The 20,108-nt window shown below is 32.0% G+C and overlaps 5 protein-coding genes and 2 long non-coding RNA genes across 8 annotated transcripts; 3 read left to right on the plus strand and 4 right to left on the minus strand.

Moving 5' to 3' along the window:
* Nucleotides 1-423: 423 nt before the first annotated feature.
* On the plus strand, nt 424-3,778 carry LOC111416612 (Heat shock protein 70 cognate 2). The gene is made up of 3 exons (XM_023048671.2): nt 424-743; nt 1,920-3,401; nt 3,477-3,778. Exons 1-3 carry the CDS (start codon nt 570-572, stop codon nt 3,702-3,704), a joined length of 1,884 nt encoding a protein of 627 aa, XP_022904439.1. The 5' UTR covers nt 424-569; the 3' UTR covers nt 3,705-3,778.
* Nucleotides 770-1,818, minus strand: LOC111416613 (dnaJ protein homolog 1-like). Its single transcript, XM_023048672.2, has one exon. The coding sequence runs from the start codon at nt 1,770-1,772 to the stop codon at nt 798-800; it is 975 nt and encodes a 324-aa protein (XP_022904440.1). The 5' UTR covers nt 1,773-1,818; the 3' UTR covers nt 770-797.
* Nucleotides 3,779-4,938: 1,160 nt separating the features above from the next.
* Nucleotides 4,939-14,876, minus strand: LOC111416610 (structural maintenance of chromosomes protein 1A-like). Of its 2 annotated transcripts, XM_023048670.2 has the most exons (10): nt 14,771-14,876; nt 14,225-14,490; nt 14,046-14,166; nt 13,883-13,985; nt 12,616-13,827; nt 12,183-12,560; nt 6,985-7,107; nt 6,725-6,922; nt 5,301-6,668; nt 4,939-5,242 (listed from the first exon to the last, which is right to left on the minus strand). In XM_023048670.2, exons 2-10 carry the CDS (start codon nt 14,337-14,339, stop codon nt 5,183-5,185), a joined length of 3,678 nt encoding a protein of 1,225 aa, XP_022904438.2. In that variant the 5' UTR covers nt 14,340-14,490; nt 14,771-14,876; the 3' UTR covers nt 4,939-5,182. The 2 variants fall into 2 exon arrangements, with proteins under 2 accessions (XP_022904438.2, XP_071055285.1); XM_071199184.1 differs by lacking the exon at nt 14,771-14,876 and having other exon boundaries at nt 14,225-14,506.
* Nucleotides 7,311-8,968, minus strand: LOC111416366 (uncharacterized). The gene is made up of 3 exons (XR_011641575.1): nt 8,879-8,968; nt 8,618-8,716; nt 7,311-7,907 (listed from the first exon to the last, which is right to left on the minus strand). It is a non-coding gene; the product is annotated as an uncharacterized lncRNA (long non-coding RNA).
* LOC139431447 (uncharacterized) lies at nt 7,902-9,601 on the plus strand. Its single transcript, XR_011641576.1, has 3 exons — nt 7,902-7,969; nt 8,616-9,189; nt 9,261-9,601. It is a non-coding gene; the product is annotated as an uncharacterized lncRNA (long non-coding RNA).
* A 2,459-nt stretch (nt 14,877-17,335) lies between the features above and the next one.
* On the minus strand, nt 17,336-18,569 carry LOC111416618 (Peroxiredoxin 4). The gene is made up of 5 exons (XM_023048678.2): nt 18,264-18,569; nt 18,092-18,209; nt 17,800-18,039; nt 17,585-17,750; nt 17,336-17,525 (listed from the first exon to the last, which is right to left on the minus strand). Exons 1-5 carry the CDS (start codon nt 18,421-18,423, stop codon nt 17,451-17,453), a joined length of 759 nt encoding a protein of 252 aa, XP_022904446.1. The 5' UTR covers nt 18,424-18,569; the 3' UTR covers nt 17,336-17,450.
* Nucleotides 18,544-19,986, plus strand: LOC111416617 (coiled-coil domain-containing protein 181). The gene is made up of 2 exons (XM_023048677.2): nt 18,544-18,715; nt 18,774-19,986. Exons 1-2 carry the CDS (start codon nt 18,664-18,666, stop codon nt 19,919-19,921), a joined length of 1,200 nt encoding a protein of 399 aa, XP_022904445.2. The 5' UTR covers nt 18,544-18,663; the 3' UTR covers nt 19,922-19,986.
* The last annotated feature ends 122 nt before the right edge of the window (nt 19,987-20,108 follow it).

Genomic DNA, 20,108 nt, shown 5'->3' on the forward strand with positions numbered 1-20,108 from the left:
ATTAAGTTTAAATAAAAAATTATTACAATAAACGTATAAAATAGTATAAATTACTATATAGTTGGCAATAAATTAACTGACATTTAATTTTGACGTTATTTTTTAAATGAATTTTCTTTTATATCCAAATTTTAACTGCAATAAAACCGTTTCGATGCTAATTCTATCATCGGTTTATTCTAGAAATCTAAATTTAAACTCAACTTCCTTTGGGCAAACCTCCAGCAACACCTAAAATAGTTTCATCTCTACTAATTAAAACCTAAATCATTTCCGAAATTAGATTTTATCAAATAAATTAATCATTTTTTTTTATAAATAGCTCATTCGTTCGGGAATTTTTCCTCCCAAATATAGTGGCCGATCAAATTTCTATTTTCATCCCACTCAGAAAACTCTGGAACCGGGATTATATTTGAGACTAAATATCGGTGGGAGAGAAAACGAGAGACTTTGATGAGTGTGCGCTAGTATTACTAGAAGATTTTCACTCGAATTCCAACAGTTAACATAGAATCGCGTTGAGTGTCTTTAGTGTGAAACTTTTGATAAAATATAAATTCGAGAAAATGTCGAAAATTCCGGCTGTTGGAATCGATTTGGGTACAACTTATTCTTGTGTTGGGGTCTGGCAGCATGGGAAAGTTGAAATAATAGCCAACGATCAAGGAAATCGTACCACACCCAGTTACGTTGCATTTAACGATACGGAACGCCTTATTGGGGATGCTGCTAAAAGCCAGGTTAAGATTTAAAATAAACTCAAAAATTAATTCATTAATTTTATTACATATTATTTATGGTAAAACATTTCTCAAAACATCTTTAGTAGCATCGCTAAGTTGCGGTGGAAAAATGATATCAAAAGTAATTAATAAATCTCCTTTTTGCGATGATTCCTTTGGATACGGAAGTCCTTTCGCGGGAACTCTCATAACGGTTTTAGGTGTAATAATTTCATTTGTAAAATACAAAGGAACAACATCTGAACCCAAAGTAGGTACATAAACAACCCCTCCACAAATTGCTTCTTTCAAGGTCACTTTTGCTTCGTATTTTATATCGCTTCCTTCACGTTTAAAAACTTCATGAGCTCGATCTCTGATTATAAAAACGATATCCGCAGGAATCTTATTACGATTTTGATCGCCTTCTTTCGGGAAAGTTATTCTAGTCCCAGCTTTCCAACCGGGTTTAACGTTTATTGATAAATATTTATCTTCCCGGCGACTCTTTCCATCGGCACCAATAATTTTTTTATTAATTCTAATCTTCTTTACGCAACCCTCCATAATTTCCTCTAAAGAAACGAAAATTTCATGTTCAATCGGTGGATCCTGTTGTGGATTATCCATGACATCAACGCCCGATTGATTGTGAAGATTAAACATGTGCTTTAAATTACCGAAAGAATCGTCGTTACGCATCGATGGAAATTTCACATCGAAAAAATCATCGAAAGGATTCGTATTCCCGAAAAATTGGGCGAAAGTTGCGCGTGGATCACCGTGAAATTGATAAGAAAATCCTGATGAGTTGTCCGGAATGCTTCCTTTCAAACCATCTTCGCCGTATTTATCGTAAACTTCGCGTTTTTTCTTATCTGAAAGTACTTCGTATGCTTCGGCGGCTTCTTTAAATTTTTCTTCAGCCCCAGGAGTTTTATTTTTATCCGGATGATACTTTAAAGCCATTCTTCTATAAGCTTTTTTAATATCATCATCACTCGCGGTCTTACTTATACCTAAAATCTTGTAATAATCTTTTCCCATCTTCAAAATGATTTTTTTTGACAGCAAAAAAACGATTTTTCAATTTAAACCGTCAATTAATTGAGGTTAAGTCTATTTTTTTACAGATTCCTTTTTTTAATTCTTATAGGTAGAGTTTTTACAGATTCCTTTTTTTTTCATTTTTAGGTTGCAATGAATCCAAAAAATACAGTTTTCGATGCTAAGCGTTTAATTGGTCGTAAATTCGACGATCAAAAAATACAACAGGATATTAAACATTGGCCCTTTACCGTTGTAAATGAAGGTGGTAAACCAAAAATTCAAGTTGAGTACAAAGGCGAAATGAAAATTTTCGCTCCCGAGGAAATAAGTTCGATGGTTTTAATAAAAATGCGTGAAATCGCTGAAACGTATTTAGGTGGAAAAGTAAATGACGCAGTCGTTACGGTTCCAGCTTATTTCAATGATTCCCAAAGACAAGCAACTAAAGATGCTGGGGCGATAGCTGGTTTAAACGTTTTAAGAATAATAAATGAGCCAACGGCAGCTGCGCTAGCTTATGGACTTGATAAGAACTTAAAAGGAGAGAAAAATGTTTTAATTTTTGATTTAGGTGGTGGCACATTTGATGTTTCGATTTTAACAATCGACGAAGGAAGTTTATTTGAGGTTAAATCAACGGCCGGAGATACACATTTAGGTGGTGAAGATTTCGATAACCGTTTAGTAAACCATTTCCTCGAAGAATTTAAACGAAAATACAAAAAAGATATGAGCAATAACACTCGAGCTGTTCGTCGGTTAAGAACAGCTTGCGAAAGAGCTAAAAGAACTTTATCCTCGAGTACCGAAGCCAGTTTAGAAATCGATGCTTTACATGACGGAGTCGATTTTTATTCAAAAGTAACTCGAGCTCGTTTTGAGGAGTTATGCATTGATTTGTTTAGATCAACACTTACTCCAGTTGAAAGAGCTTTAACCGATGCTAAATTAGATAAAGGTGCAATTCACGATGTTGTTTTAGTCGGTGGATCAATTCGTATTCCAAAAATACAAAAAATGCTCCAAGATTTCTTTTGTGGAAAATCACTTAACCTTTCAATAAATCCAGATGAAGCTGTTGCTTACGGAGCAGCAGTTCAAGCTGCTATTTTAACCGGCGATACAAGTTCACAGATTCAAGATGTCTTACTTGTTGATGTTGCCCCATTAAGTTTGGGAATAGAAACGGCCGGCGGTGTTATGACAAAAATTGTGGAAAGAAATTCCCGAATTCCTTGTAAACAACAACAAACATTTACAACATATTCTGATAACCAATCGGCTGTTACGATTCAAGTTTTTGAAGGTGAACGCGCAATGACGAAAGATAATAATTTGTTGGGAACGTTCAATTTAACCGGGATTCCCCCAGCACCGAGAGGCGTACCAAAAATTGAGGTCACGTTTGATTTAGATGCAAACGGTATCTTAAATGTTTCCGCTAAAGATAGCAGCACGGGAAAATCGGAAAGAATTACAATAACCAACGATAAAGGAAGATTATCGAAGGATGAAATTGATAAAATGTTGTCGGAAGCTGAAAAATATAAAGTTGAGGATGAAAAACAACGTGAAAAAATCACAGCGAGGAATCAATTGGAAAGTTACATCTTTAGTGCAAAACAGGTAATTTTAAATCATTTTTATTACCAACCTAAATTTACGCAGTGATACCAATATACTTAACAGATTATATTTTAGGCTGCTGAAGATGCACCATCTGATAAATTAACCGAAGATGACAAAAAATTGGTCAAGGATAAATGTTCCCAAGTACTTACTTGGTTAGATGGAAATCAATTAGCTGAAAAGGACGAATTTGAAGATAAATTGAAGGAATTACAAAAGGATGTTGCTCCGGTTATGATGAAACTACACCAAGGCGCCGGAGGAGCACCCGGTGGACCAAAAGTCGAAGAAGTCGATTAATAAACGATTACATTTACATTTTCAAATTAACAATTTGTAATTATTTTCATTTAAATAAAATTGATTAAAACGTTTATAGCGCCATCTATTTTTAAACATATTGTGTGTTTTTACACAAGTTTTTAAACTAAAAATTTGGGTTTCTTTAATTTTTTTTTTGTAGGTTATGTTAAATAATAAAATAAAATTATCATCCGACTTACTGTGAAAAATAATGGATTGGAGTTCAATGTGGTATCTGGATTATGGATTGTCTCTTGTGTTCGGGGCACTAACTAATTTTCTGGATTGTCTACAGGATTCTTCTTACGGGAACTTGAACTGTTTGTTCTTCGGAAATAGGGTCTTGGAATGGTCTCGAAGAAGTATCGGTAGTTCTTGGAATAGGTTGTAGGATGATTTTCTTTTTATTTTAATATTGTAAGTTGGTTTGACTTTTTTTTTAAATTATCTTAGATTTTTGAGGTTATCTTTTCAAAAATTCTTCTATTTGACGACGTGGATTCGACGCTGGTCCGACGACGACTCTCTCACTCCCTGTTCGCGATCTCCTTATATACCCCGGTACTCCAACTGTTTTTTCCTCGTTTCTGATTGGCCCTTAGCTTCGCGCCCTTTTCAAAATTCAAAATTCTTGCTTCGAAACTAGCGTCATCTCTTGATTTTTCTCGGAATTAACCTTCAAAATTTAATTCTTTTTTCGTTGATTTCTCCCTTATTCCTTTATGAAACGTAATAAAACTTCGTATTCAACGTTGTCTTTTCTTGTTTTTAGACATACATTGGAGTACACGGCAAATTTCAACAATGAGTAAAGTTGGAAAAATTCAAATTTAAATCAAGGATTTCTTCCTCAAAATAACGTTAAAACCTCAAACGATGGATGAAAAATGTGCTTTAGGAGCTGAACTACAATAATTGATACATTTGAAAGTAAACAAAACGGTTTAAGATAAGATTTTCACCAACAAAAAATCTCTCTGTCACAAATTCTAGGTTATGTTCTCTCGGTGAACTAAGATAAATTGTCAAACCACGGGGCAATTCGATTTAGCTGAAGAAGGAAGATGTCGTGTAATGGAAAGTGGAACTACTAATGGAGAGTACCAGTAGAAGAAAAAAAAATTAGTAAACATTTTCCTCGAAATTTAATTTCGATTCTAACCTCACTTTTTATTCTTGCAATTCTTTGTATTACTTTGAACTTCCTTAAAATCGCAAAGAAAACATTTAATAATGTAAACAAAATCATTTTATTAATGGTAACGAAAGTAATTAACATTGTAATAATCCTCCTGTAATAAAAAACTCATTTATTTATTTATTAATTAATTCAAAATCAACAAACTGTTACTGATGAATTAAAAAATAAATAAGCCTATCCTGTGTGCCTTTTCGCACACATACTATAAAAAACGACGATAAAAAACTACAATAAAAACATAAACATAACTAGAAACTAATGTTAGTTATACTTTTTAATATGGATATTTAGTTAAATCGCATGTAAACACGTTGCTGACCAAGCACCCGGTACGCTAAAACAATTAAAATTAATTTTATTTAAATTTAAAGATTAAAAAAAAATACACTTACAACTGGAGTAATACCAATTAAATAATCGGCATACGAACAAAACTGGTCCTTTAATGAAATAGCGATCGTTTGTAAAGTTCCCCTTTTTTCTTTAATATATTTTGCTAGTTTCAAAACGTTAGCATTGTCCAGTGGCGCGTCAACTTCATCCAAAACGAAAAACGGCGCTGGTTGATAACTGTGAATAGCGAAAAGTAAAGCTAAAGCGGCTAAGGCTTTTTCACCACCTGATAAATTCAACATTGGTTGAAATCGTTTTCCTGGAGCGATACAATTATAATTAATCCCCTCTAAATAGGGTTCTTCGGGGTTTTCCATAATCAATAACGCTTGAGCCGATTGATCTTGGACCAAACTTTTATAAATATTATCGATCTCGTTAGAAACATGATCGAAACATCTCGTAAATTTCTGGTATCTTTGAAGTTTAATTTTTTCGAAAGCCCTTATGACTTGGCGATTCTGTTTTCGAAGTGATTCAAATTCTTCGTTGTTCGACTGCAATTTAGCTCGAGCGGCTTCCCACTTTTGCGTCGCCCTCAAATTTGGAGCTTGAATTTTACTTAAGCTGTCTTGCAAACTTTGAATTGCTTTATACAGTTTATCCGCTTCTTTTTTAATATCGTCTATTTCGTCTAAATCTTTTAAATGGTCCGAAAGTTGGCTATAATCCATTTGAATACTTGCTTCTCTTTCGTATTGAACAGCTGAAGTGCTTGTACCAGCACCAGAAGGGTTTGAGCTAGGCACGGGTTCGACGATATCCTCCAAATTTCCAACTAACACAGGAATAACAATGTCGTCTATTTTGCATTGCATCAAAATCGCGTGGCGATCGCTTTGTTTCGTTTCAATGTTCGCTTTTAAAGAGAGTACTTCTTTTTGTACCGCTTGAACATCTTTCGTGATAGCAGCCACTTCAAGGCGAGCTTTTCGTACTTCCTCTTCAATCCCAGCACATTCTTGTTTTTTTGATAATCTTTGTGCTTTTAAACGATCGACTCGACGCATATATTTATCGATTTTTTCGCGTTGTGTCGCCTCTTCTTTCTTACACGATTCTATTTTTTTTTCTTCTTCGTTAACCGTTCGTTCCCAACGACTCACATTGTTTTGCGTATTGCGACTCTTCTCGAATTCTAAATTACTGGTGATTCGATTAATTTGTTTTTGGAATTCGAGATGTTTTTGTTGTCGCTCTGCTCGGGCGCGAAGTCCGCTATCTTCGTATTGACGGATATTTTTCACTCCGATTTCTTGACAGAACGCCGAAAATACAGCATCCTCGAGATTGTTCATTTTTAGTTCAACTTCTTTGATTTCTTGTTGGCGAACTTGCATCGGTTTCTCGATTTCTTCTATTTGAAGCTAAAAATTAAATTGATTTAAGAAAAAATATAAATAATTTTTAAACTAATACTTACAATGTATTGGGTGATTTCGTTTGAAAGGATTTCCAATTCGTTTTCGACTTTTTTTATTTGCTTATTGGTGCTCTCCATGTCCATTTTGGCATATTTTAATCGCATCTCCAACACACGTATTTGAGAATCAACGGTGTTCAATTCAGATTCTTTTCTTGATTTTTTCTTTGAATCGCGTAATTCTTCTGTAAGTTTATCCTAAATACAGAATGTCAAAAAAGATTTTTATTTTATTAAAACACCAAAAATAAAGTAATAACCTGTCGCGCTTTTAGTTGAGACATATGTTTTTCATCCCATCGCTTTGCTCTGCGATCCAAATCCAAACTCCCACTAGAAATCATACCCGACGATTGATAAAAAGTCCCATCTAAAGCGATAGCCTAAAATAAATGTAAATGATCAATGTTGATTGTGTAATCCATTTTACCAGTATTATATTAAATGTAAACGAAGAAAAATATAAATTAAACTTTCGTGACATTATAAATTAAAGTTTTGTTTAAAAATTTAACGATTCTCTCCGACATTTTCCTAAACACAATAGAAAATAAAATTTTACACAAAAACAACCTAATTAATTTAAAAATAATTTAACACTTTGGCGAAGATATGTTGATGATGTAAACTAATATATGGTTTGGAATGATGATGGTTTAAATTTAGTAGATGATTTTCACAGTTACATTAACAGTTTACATAACAAAGTAAACTTTTAAATTTTCTTGACCTTTACTTTAATTCATAATGGGCGCGGTCAGCGGACACAGCTGATGTAAAAAAGCAGCTTTTGTGATGAGTATGATGATAAGCAGCATGTTTCTGATCGCTGTACGGTATTTCTACACATCATGTTTTTGACATATTATGCATTAAATGTCTAAACTGTCTTGGTTGACAGTATTAGATTAGTTAAGTCCCGTATTATACGTGTTTGCTAAAAGTGGTCGATACAAATCGTAATAAACGTTTGGTAGTGGATTATTATATATATTTATTTATATTTATCATTTATATTTATTATAGATTATTATTATATATTTATATCCTTGTTTTAACATTTCTCTTCGAATTTCTTCCCACAACTTTTTCTTTTTAATTTTGGGATTTCGGAACATGTCCTTCCTCTTTTCATATTCCGCTAAGAAAAGCATTGTTGCTGAATGTGTCCATATAAATGTATCTACAAGATTTACACAAATCATATTTATATACATGAATATATAGTTATACTTGTATGTACAGGTGTCCAAATTTCGATGAGTTTGCAGGGTATCTCAGTTATTATGAAAGATAGAAAGTTGCGGCTTTCGCGAACCTGAGCTACTTTTTCATTTCAGCTACCAACCCAACCAAATTTTCATAGCCCTCTTCGCTTTTGATATACAGGGAGTGTTTGAAATTTACGATTTTCAGACACCTCCTGTATCTCGGCTATCCGCAAACTTAGTAAAAAAGTAAAAACGGATTCTAATAGATTTTTTCACGTAGAATCCAATGGTGCACGTAGAATTTTTCTAGTCGTTACGGTTTTTGAGTTATAAACACAACTCAAATACTGAATACTCAACTTCTAAAATACTTAACTCTTTATAACTCAAAAACCGTGATGACTAGAAAAATTCTACGTGCACCATTGGATTCTACGCGAAAAAATCTATTAGAACCCGTTTTTACGTTTCCGGATAGCCGAGATACAGGAGGTGTCTGAAAATCGTAAATTTTGAAACACTCCCTGTATATCAAAAACGAAGAGGGCTATGAAAATTTGGTTTGCGCCATTGTAAGTTTCACAAAAAAGTAGCTCAGGTTCGAGAAAGCCGCAACTTTCTATCTTTCATAATAACTGAGATACCCTGCAAACCCATCGAAATTTGGACACCCTGTACAGACCTTCATATACTTCTACATCGAAGTGTTCGCCCCTTCCTTCTTCTTCTACAGTACTAGTATTTTTATCTTGGGTGTCAACAAGGTAATAGGTTAAATCATCTAGAGTAAAATAAGAGAATTCAAATAAAACCTAAGATGCTGTTAAGATGTGGAAAACCTACGTTGGCTGTTGCATGTTACCGTTAAAATATACAATTTAGTTATTTCATACAATAGTAAAATACTTATTGTTATAAATAATTTAAATACGAACAAACTTACCATTACTTATTTCCTCAGCATCCATTTTGTTGTATGAATGTCAAAGTTAGCCCACGGCTAGGTGGGATTATATTAACCTCACTTCACGACTTCACCCACTTTCATTTAAACGTCAAACCAAAGCGCTGTTAAAAACAGCCAGCGCTGAGTTTCAGCGGTATACCAGCGATACCGTTCAGGAATCTGATGTGGCTCAGCTACTCAGCTGCTGTGTCCGCTGACCGTGCCCAATGATAGTTCCATTGAATTTAAAACATATAGAAAACCCACACAAACTGACACCATCATCCCATTGATCATTGACATATGACGTAAGTCGAAACTTGTCAAGCCTTGTCAATTACGTTTACATTTAAAAAAACTAAAATGTTTTTGGTTCTAGGTCTAGTGTTAGTCCACTTGCCAAAGATTATGTATATACAAGATTCGCTTACAAAAATAAAGAAGGAATTACGAAAAAAATAATAAATGACAGGGAAACAAATGGTAACAATACGAATATGAAAGGACAATATCAATCAAAATTAGTTGGGATAATGGTTGTTCAGGTTGTTCAGCAAGAGGAAATGACAAGATTAAAAACGTACCTATCAAGAAATCATACCCTGATTTCTTGATAGGTATAAAATAAAGGCGGAATTTTATTTACTATAACAATCCACTAGATGGCGCTGCCGTACACAATTTGCAATGTAATTATTTGTATATATATACCAGAAATCGACGTCAGTGTCATATGTCATAATGTCAGACATAATGTTAACTTCACATTTCTTTGCCATAAAGAAGACATAACAAACTTTATTATAAATATGTTTGTAAAATTAATTTTGTTCAACTTTTCTAAAAGGATGAATAACATATATAAAGGTAAAACTAGAAATATATATATATATATATATATATATATATATATATATGTATGATACAATGTATGTATGTTCGTTTTTTTTCTATAATACTTGTCAATGTACATTTTTTAGGGTTTCTGTTGGTATTATCTAAACCCTTATAAAATTTATGTTGTTTTCCTGATTTTTAGTAACATTTTCAGTAACTAAATAGTTGAGGTTAAAATATTATTAAATTTTTAGATAAATACGACTTTAACGAAGTACATGTTTGTTGTAAAAACGTGCTATAAAGTAATTAAATAAACAAAATAACTTTTCTAGGTAAATAAATGGCAAATAAACACCCCACAACATTTTTTATGCACCTTTTCTTTTTGAATAACGAAAGCTCAAACGTCACTGTGACATATTTATATCAAAACATGATAAAACAAAACACCCTGTTAATTTTGCCAACATTACAACAATTTGGCAGGTATTATAGAAAAAAAATGAACTATATATCAATATACCGAACACATTCAAATTTCGCGGTTTATTAAAATTACTTCTATTACAATCCCCTTGGCGGTGCTGCATTCAATTTGGTCGGTAAAATAGTGCGGAGTAATGCTTCTATAATAATATAAATATTTTCTATAACAAACTGACACCATCATCCCATTGACATATGACGTAAGTCGAAACTTGTCAAGCCTTGTCGTTTACATTTAAAACTAAAATGTTTTTGGTTCTAGGTCTAGTGTTAGTCTACTTGCCGAAGGTTATGTAGAAGATTCGCTTATAAATAAAGAAGGAATTGTGAAAAAAATAATAATTATAATTGCCAAAGAAAACTTCAAGGTATAATTAATGTTTGTAAACAAAACTAACCTTACCTCACATTCCTTCACGCTATAATTGACATTACAAAAGAAAACTTCACGCTATAATTGCCATTACTAATTGCCAAAGAAAACTTCATGGTATAATTAATGTTTGTAAACAAAACTAACCTTACCGAACATTCCTTCACGCTATAATTGACATTACAAAAGAAAACTTCACGCTATAATTGCCATTACTAATTGCCAAAAAATACTTCATGGTATAATTAATGTTTGTAAACAAAACTAACCTTACCGAACATTCCTTCACGCTATAATTGACATTACAAAAGAAAACTTCACGCTATAATTGCCATTACTAATTGCCAAAGAATACTTCATGGTTTAATTAATGTTTGTAAACAAAACTAACCTTACCTAACATTCCTTCACGCTATAATTGACATTACAAAAGAAAACTTCACGCTATAATTGCCATTACTAATTGCCAAAAAAAGTTCATGGTATAATTAATGTTTGTAAACAAAACTAACCTTACCTAACATTCAGCGTCTGAAGACACAGGGCTAAACCCGAAACTTAAAAATATACAACTTAGCGCTGAATAACAATTAAAACTAGAACTAACACTTGCACTAGAACTATACTCTGTTTTTAAACCAGGAGGAGTAAACGCGAAAGTCAGATTTACACTGGAAAATATCACTAGATATTTTGGCGGTAAATTTAAATTAATAATTATTATTTATTTATTTACACTATACATACAAATTAACATTGAAGTTATGAGTGTATTTATTTCAAAATATAATAAAAAAGGGTTTAAGAACACAAAATATACAATAATGACACGAAACTGTCGAATTATCAATAACCTAACCTTCAAATTCAAAATTGCCTGTATGTGAACCTTCCTCGCATTCAACCAATCACGTGCAAGGTGGTCAATCTGGTGACAAATTTAAAATACTCCTCCTAGTTTAAAAACAGAGTATAGTTGGGATAATGGTTGTTCAGCAAGAGGAAATGACAAGATTAAATACAAGTTTAAACAATCCTATATTGCACCATTAATTATCAAAACTTGAAATAAAACGGGTTGGTTCATTGGAAAGAGAACACTCTTATTAACACTTTGGGGATTTTCATACTCATTGCTATGAACGTTGCAACTCTCTTATCCAAGTTAGAAACTGACAAATATACAGTGTGTCCAAGGATAAATGAGATTACAAGAGGTGTAATTACTTAAAAATGTTTGAAATTTATTTTAAGGCTAAGGAATTAAGCCCTGCAAAACCCTGAGGCGGTAAAGTAATCTTTTTGTTTATGATACGGAAAAATTTGATTAAGAAAAGTTGTTCAAAATGAGAAATTATGGTTCTATAGAAAATTTCAGAAGGATTTTAGTTTAAATAACATAAATATTGTCATTTTTTTTCTTTTTCTCCACTCTGATCTAATCTAAAATACGGTGGTTTAATCAATGTAGGTAGATCTTCTTCTGAACAACTTTTCTTAATGACATTTTGCCATATCATGAACAAAACTGTAACATCTATCCTGGGACACACTGTATAATAAATATATTTTTGTTTGTATATTGTATCTTAATTCACTTACATTATTAAAGCCGCCTTGAGATTCGTACGCAACTTTGTTCGCATCTTCCATAGTTTCACAAACCACAACATTATTTGTAACGAAAAGAACTGCTTCCGAAATAGCTTGAGGCTCAAACAAGACAACATCATGCAGCAATTTCACCCCCTTTGGTTCAGTGATATGTCTTAATCGTTCCTTTATTTTTACATGTTGCAAATAAGATAATGGTAGGAACGTTTCCGGTTCCAACATTTGCTCTTTTAAGTATTTAATGCATTGATGGGCTGTGTGTTCGGTATCGACAACGATAGCCTCCATATATTTCCCAAAAACTTTAGTAACAGCCACATTGTAGCGTTTATGAGCTGGTTGACACATATTAATCATCCGATCGTACTTAAACAAAAAAATTAATTATAAAAAGATATAAACAAATAACAATGATACTCACCACACCGGGATAACTACTTTTTAATTTCTCAACAATTTGTTGCTGGTTTTTCCTTCTTGAATATTCGTGTTGCTCAACGCTAAGCTCGCCTAATTGTTCGACGACATCTTCCAACTGTCTTTCTATTTCTTGAACGCGGTTTTTAGAAGATCCCACTTCTGATTGTAAACCTTCACGTAATTTCTTCTGATCCAACAAAGCTTGCTCGATAGTTTGAATATATTCCGTTAATTTCTCAATTTTCTTCTGCATTTCTTTTTGGTCATGATCTTTTTGCCGGTGTTTATTTTCCGTTTCTGTTCTTAATCTGGTCACGTTATCCAAACGATCTTGATCGGCTTTTTGTTCTCGATTAATAGAATCCAATTCGTGCATGTGCCCAGCCGATTGTATCGCGGCTTCATCTTTCAAACGGTGATATTCAACAACTTGGTCATCTTCCAAGTGAACGTCGCGTCCTTGGCGCTGAGTTTCGCCGGCAATCGTCATTTCGTATTCTTCTTTAGCCTTTTCGACTTGTGCCAATTCATTGTTGAGCTTTTTTATATCGTTCATGTGAGCTTCGTGAGCTTTTCGCGCTTGTTCTAACGTCTTTATGGCCCCGTCGTGTTTCTGCTGCCTGTTAGAGAGGCGTTCTTTTGCTTTGATAAATTCAGGTTCGTTTTCGAAGATTTCCACCTCAACCTTTCGAATATCCTGTTCAAGTTCGGCTAATTCTCGATTGATTCTACCTCGATCTCTGAATTTATCTCTGAGAACCGCTTCAGAGTTTTCTTTTCTTTGTTCGATTTTTTCAACTTCACGCTGTTTTTCTTTTAGATCGTTCTTGAGCTTTTTCACTTCTTGCTCGTTATGGAAAAGATGGAATAATTGATGCTCAACTAACTTATCGTTAAGTTCAGCTTTTAATTGAGCGTATTTATCGGCTTCCTTTTCTTCAAGGCTAGCCTCTTTACGTTCCGCATAGATTTTTTTCTTGTTTTGCAGAGTCAAATTGATTTTTTCTTGTGCCTCTTGCAATTGACTTTTTAATTTGTTGTAATCTTCCCTTAAAGCCCCCGAACCACTTACTTCCTCAAAAATCAACGTCATTTCTTCGGGATTTTGCATTGCAATCAACTCCACGGCTCCTTGGAAGACCAAAAAGTTTTTCGCTTTCACGTTAATTCGCAACTTTTCTAATTCAACCTTATATTCATTATTTGACACCAACTTTTAATAAAAAATAAATTAGATTTTTAAAAAACTAAAGAAAGTATTTATTTACCGAGCCGTTTAATCTGTACTCGGATGCGCTTCCTTGAACCGATCGTTGAAATGCAATCTCTTCTCCTTCCTCGTTTAAAATAAAAACAGCGGTAACGGAACAACTAAAACACAAGTACCTATTTAATACTAGGTACTAATAATTATAATAAAGTAAAAAGTACCTTCTTGAAACAGGTTTACCGACAGCGGCTCCATGAATAAGGTCGCTTAACCTCTTAACACGAAGACTGCCGGTTTTTTCACCCATTACGAATGAAATGGCATCCATAAAATTAGATTTACCTAAATAATTTTCAATTCATTTAATTAACAGTTATTTATCAGTAAACTATCAACTAACCTGAACCGTTGGGGCCAACGACGACGTTAAACGGTTCTAATGGCCCAATAGTCATATTTCCTCTGAAAGTCTTAAAATTTTCAACGATAACATGCTTTAACCGAGGGCCCGTCATGATTATCCACCAAATTTCAACTTATACTTAAATTTCAAACTTAAGTTTACCATTAAACGGACCATAAACGAATTCTAGTCTGAAGTCTGCTCTGAAGTTGGCGTTAATACCAATTTGGAGGGATATTCTATTATATTCTTTTCCTTAAAAACTATTTTAATATTAATACAACATTATATTAACTCGCATTAATAGCAATTAGTTTATAATACATTAAAATTATACTTAAACAATCTTGTTTTTTAATCTTTATTTATTGTAATGTTGGTATCAACATTTTTAGGTTAGGATATGTTTTAACTTGAAAATCAAAATCATTTTATTTATAATTATTAAATATTCAATTGATACGACTTAATTTATAACATTTTCAATGCTCTTTTTTTGGCACAAAAAATTTAATCCGATAATAACAATTATTTTAAACATACCTTTTCGAAATATTTAATAAAACGCACTTCTTACCCTTTAAAATCACAAAAAAAGCCGATCTTATGATTGCTTAACAATTAAAATTAAACAATATTAATAATACGTAGCGCTAAATATAACGAACAAGCTCAAACAAGCTTAACGGCTTTTTTTTTTAAAGTTAAAGTAATTTTAGCGCCATCTAGCGGCGAATAGATGGAACTAATAGAGAAATTACAGTGACCTACAATTCTAGTTGTAAATGGTTTGATTTTATTAACATTATGTTATTTTTGTAATAAAATCGTGAGATTAAAGGTACTATCATGAGAGGTATAAAACCAATGCTAATGAAGGGCAACATCGCTGAAAATTGGAAAACGTCGTTCCAAAAATTATTTAATTGCAACGGAATTAAACAAGAACAAAGACAAAATCAAATGCGCACAAGAGAAGAAGCTATTCTAATATTATGATTGCTTAATAATTAAACAATATTAATAATACGTAGCGCTAAATATAACGAATACTAACAAGCTCAAACAAGCTTAACGGCTTTTTTTTTTTTAGTTAAAGTAATTTCTTAGCGCCATCTAGCGGCGAATAGATAGAACTAATAGAGAAATTACAGTGACCTACAATTCTAATTGCAAATGCTTTGATTTTATTAACATTAATTATTATGTTATTTTTGTAATAAAATCGTGAGATTAAAGGTAATATCATGAGAGGTATAAAACCAATGCTAATGAAGGGCAACATCGCTGAAAATTGGAAAACGTCGTTCCAAAAATTATTTAATTGCAACGGAATTAAACAAGAACAAAGACAAAATCAAATGCGCGCAAGAGAAGAAGCTATTCCAATATTATGATTGCTTAATAATTAAACAATATTAATAATACGTAGCGCTAAATATAACGAATACTAACAAGCTTAACGGCTTTTTTTTAAAAGTTAAAGTAATTTCTTAGCGCCATCTAGCGGCGAATAGATGGAACTAATAGAGAAATTACAGTGACCTACAATTCTAGTTGCAAATGCTTTGATTTTATTAACATTAATTATTATGTTATTTTTGTAATAAAATCGTGAGATTAAAGGTAATATCATGAGAGGTATAAAAACAATGCTAATGAAGGGCAACATCGCTGAAAATTGGAAAACGTCGTTCCAAAAATTATTTAATTGCAACGGAATTAAACAAGAACAAAGACAAAATCAAATGCGCGCAAGAGAAGAAGCTATTCCAATATTATGATTGCTTAATAATTAAACAATATTAATAATACGTAGCGCTAAATATAACGAATACTAACAAGCTTAACGGCTTTTTTTTAAAAGTTAAAGTAATTTCTTAGCGCCATCTAGCGGCGAATAGATGGAACTAATAGAGAAATTACAGTGACCTACAATTCTAGTTGTAAATGCTTTGATTTTATTAACATTATGTTATTTTTGTAATAAAATCGTGAGATTAAAGGTAATATCATGAAAGGTATAAAACCAATGCTAATGAAGGGCAACATCGCTGAAAATTGAAAAACGTCGTTCCAAAAATTATTTAATTGCAACGGAATTAAACAAGAACAAAGACAAAATCAAACGCGCACAAGAGAAGCTATTCCAATATTATGATTGCTTAATAATTAAACAATATTAATAATACGTAGCGCTAAATATAACGAATACTAACAAGCTTGAACAAGCTCTTATAGGTCGGTTAGAAAATGCGTAACGGCTTTTTTTTTTAGTTAAAGTAATTTCTTAGCGCCATCTAGCGGCGAATAGGTGGAACTAATAGAGAAATTACAGTGACCTACAATTCTAGTTGTTAATGCTTTGATTTTATTAACATTATGTTATTTTTGTAATAAAATCGTGAGATTAAAGGTAATGTCATGAGAGGTATAAAACCAATGCTAACGAAGGGCAACATCGCTGAAAATTGGAAAACGTCGTTCCAAAAATTATTTAATTGCAACGGAATTAAACAAGAACAAAGACAAAATCAAATGCGCAGAAGAGAAGAAGCTATTCCAATATTATGATTGCTTAATAATTAAACAATATTAATAATACGTAGCGCTAAATATAACGAATACTAACAAGCTTAACGGCTTTTTTTTAGTTAAAGTAATTTCTTAGCGCCATCTAGCGGCGAATAAATGGAACTAATAGAGAAATTACAGTAACCTACAATTCTAGTTGTAAATACTTTGATTTTATTAACATTAATTATTGTTATTTTTGTAATAAAATCGTGAGATTAAAGGTAATATCATGAGAGGTATAAAACCAATGCTAATGAAGGGCAACATCGCTGAAAATTGGAAAACGTCGTTCCAAAAATTATTTAATTGCAACGGAATTAAACAAGAACAAAGACAAAATCAAATGCGTACAAGAGAAGAAGCTATTCCAATATTATGATTGCTTAATAATTAAACAATATTAATAATACGTAGCGCTAAATATAACGAATACTAACTTATAGGGTGTAGTAATAATGACGTATAGGCAACAAACGATACATAACGGTCGATTAGAAAAGATGGCGGTCAACTCGAACATAACCTTAACTGTCAAATTTCAGAGAAAATTTATTTAATTCATATAAACCATGAAAAGATACATTTTAAATTAATTAAAAAGAAATTTGTTGTGATGCATTCGAAATCATTTCAAATATAGGATATATTATAATTCATCATCGACATCATTATCATTTTGTTTCTCGAAATATTTCTTCTTTTCAATCGGATTTGGGATTATCTAAAAAAATTGATTATATTAATATATAAATCAATATTAAAGAGTGAAGAAAATTTTACAGTGTCCTGTCCAGGTTTCCAACCGGCGGGGCAAACTTCTCCATTTCTATCAGTAAATTGGAAAGCTTGAACTAATCTTAAAGTTTCATCTACACTTCTTCCCACAGGTAAATCGTTCATTGTTATTTGTCGTAAAGTTCCTTTTGGGTCGATTATAAAAAGACCCCTATGAATAAATTGATTAAATAAGATTTAATCAAAAAATAAATAGTAACCTTAAAGTGTGTCCTAAATCATCTAAAAATACTCCGTAATCTTTTGAAATATTATGAGTTAAATCTGATAATAATGGGATATTAATCTGTCCTAATCCGCCTTCTTTTCTTGGGGTATTCATCCAAGCTAAATGTGTAAAATGAGAATCAACAGAGCAAGCAACAACTTCTGTATTAATTTGTTTGAATTCTTCGACTCTATCACTGAATGCTAAAATTTCCGTTGGACAAACAAAAGTACTAAAAATCAAACTTTCATTAAAATCTTAACAAAACAACCTTTAATACTCACAAATCTAACGGATAAAAGAAAAATACTAAATATTTTCCACGAAAATCGGTTAATCTTAGTTGTTCAAACTCCCCATTAACAACCGCAGTACTTTCCCAATACGGGGCTGGTTTAGAAACTAAAACAAAGGTTAATACCCCAGAAACGTACATTAATTCACTTATTAACTTACTAACTGCTTTTGTGTATTGTAATTTATGCCCGGCTTTCTCGGGATCAGATCCTGTAGGATAAACGGAGCCCCCGGCATAAGAATGACAACTTTCATCTTTCAGACATAAACAAACCTCAAAAGTTGGAAGCAAAAATAACAGGAATCCTAGTATATACATCTTCGTGGTGAAAACGTGGCAAAACCAACAGAAACGGGTCTTAAATCAACTGATAACGTCAGTCGGCACTTGAAAATGAGTTTTTTGAAGCCAATTTAACATGAAAACTTGACAACGTACATCAGCGCCATCTACGCTGTTGTCATGGAAACGTTGAGCGGGAAATTTAAAAAGTTGTTTAGCGTTTCTATGGAAAGTTTGATTAATAATTGTTAGATTGTGTTAAAAATTGCGATTAAAATGGAAATAAATGAATCTTTGGTAACCGAAGAAGATGATTGTGAAATTTATTGTGAGTTTAAAATTTTTTTTGTAAAATTGTATTGATTTGATGTAATATTTCGTTGTAGTTTTACAACCAGCTTCTTCTCCTTACAATATCAAAGAGAAATTGGAAAAAGCAAATAAAGCACTTTTAGAAGAAAGTTTTAATGGAAACGATCGCGAATTTAAGATTAAATTTAAAGAGGTTTTGGTCGATTACGAGCCTGATTTAACGGATGATGATGTCCAAAGTTTTGAGAGTTACAATGAGGTTGATTTTAATATAATAGAAAAAGAACAAGGATTAGAAAATAATTTAATTAACAATAAATTAGAATTAAATATTTTTACACCTGTCATTGAAGAAGAATATGACGAAGATATTCAAACTTGCGAAAATGATGAAATTGGAGTAATTGAAAATAAAGTGGAAGATGAAAATGAAATATTTGAGGTTAATGAAGAAGAAGAAATATTTATAAACGAAGAAATTAATTTTTCCGATGAAATCGATAAATCTGAAAATGATGAAACGATAACTTCATCGAAAGATTTAATTTTCTGCGAAGATTCAAATTCAATTGAAAGAAAAAGAATTGTAAAAAAATCAAAAAAGCACATTAAAATCGATTGCAAGTCTCATTGTATCGATAAACTACCTGATTTAAATTTAACAATAAGTAAATTAAAAATTAATGAAAAACCTGATTTTTGTCCCGCTTTAAAGTTATTAAAACGAAGATGTTGCGAAAAAAATGTAAAAAATGATCAAAAATTACCACAATACACGGGTTTAAGATCCGAATACGGTTTGAGTTTGGTTCAATTAGAAATGAGAAGAAAACGAAAAGAATATTCGAAAATTCGCGAAGAAAAACGTCGCAACCTAATTGAAGAGTATAAAAAGAGAAAAATGCAACAAAACGAAGAGATTTTTTATCAATGGTTGAAAACGATCGAAAAAAGGAAAGTATTGGAAGAAAGGAACAGACAGAAAAGTAAATATTCGGCTAAGATTGTTAATTTTACGAAAAATTTGATTGAAGAAAGACCTAAAACTGCTAATTATTTAGTTGGAAGTGTTAAAAGAACGAATAAACGACCTGAAACTGCGTGCGTTTATGTTCAAATCTCTTCGGATTTATTAAAACAGAAAGGAATTCAAGTTGGGAATTTAATTTTCAAGGAGATTCATAAAAACAATAAAAATGAATTCAATATAGTTTCATTTTAAATTTGAGTGCCATCTGGTGTGATCTATACGAACGACTTAGTTTTAATTATTTCTCAATAGATGTCGGTAACTATATCGTTATGATTAATTTAATTAATACTCATTTATTAAAAATATTAAAAACGAATTTCAAGTTAATGGAATTGACCAATCAATTTTCAATTTCTATTTTTCTTTTCTTTTTGAA

The sequence above is a fragment of the Onthophagus taurus genome, chromosome 10 (assembly GCF_036711975.1).
Source record: "Onthophagus taurus isolate NC chromosome 10, IU_Otau_3.0, whole genome shotgun sequence".
NCBI classification, from domain to species: domain Eukaryota; kingdom Metazoa; phylum Arthropoda; class Insecta; order Coleoptera; family Scarabaeidae; genus Onthophagus; species Onthophagus taurus.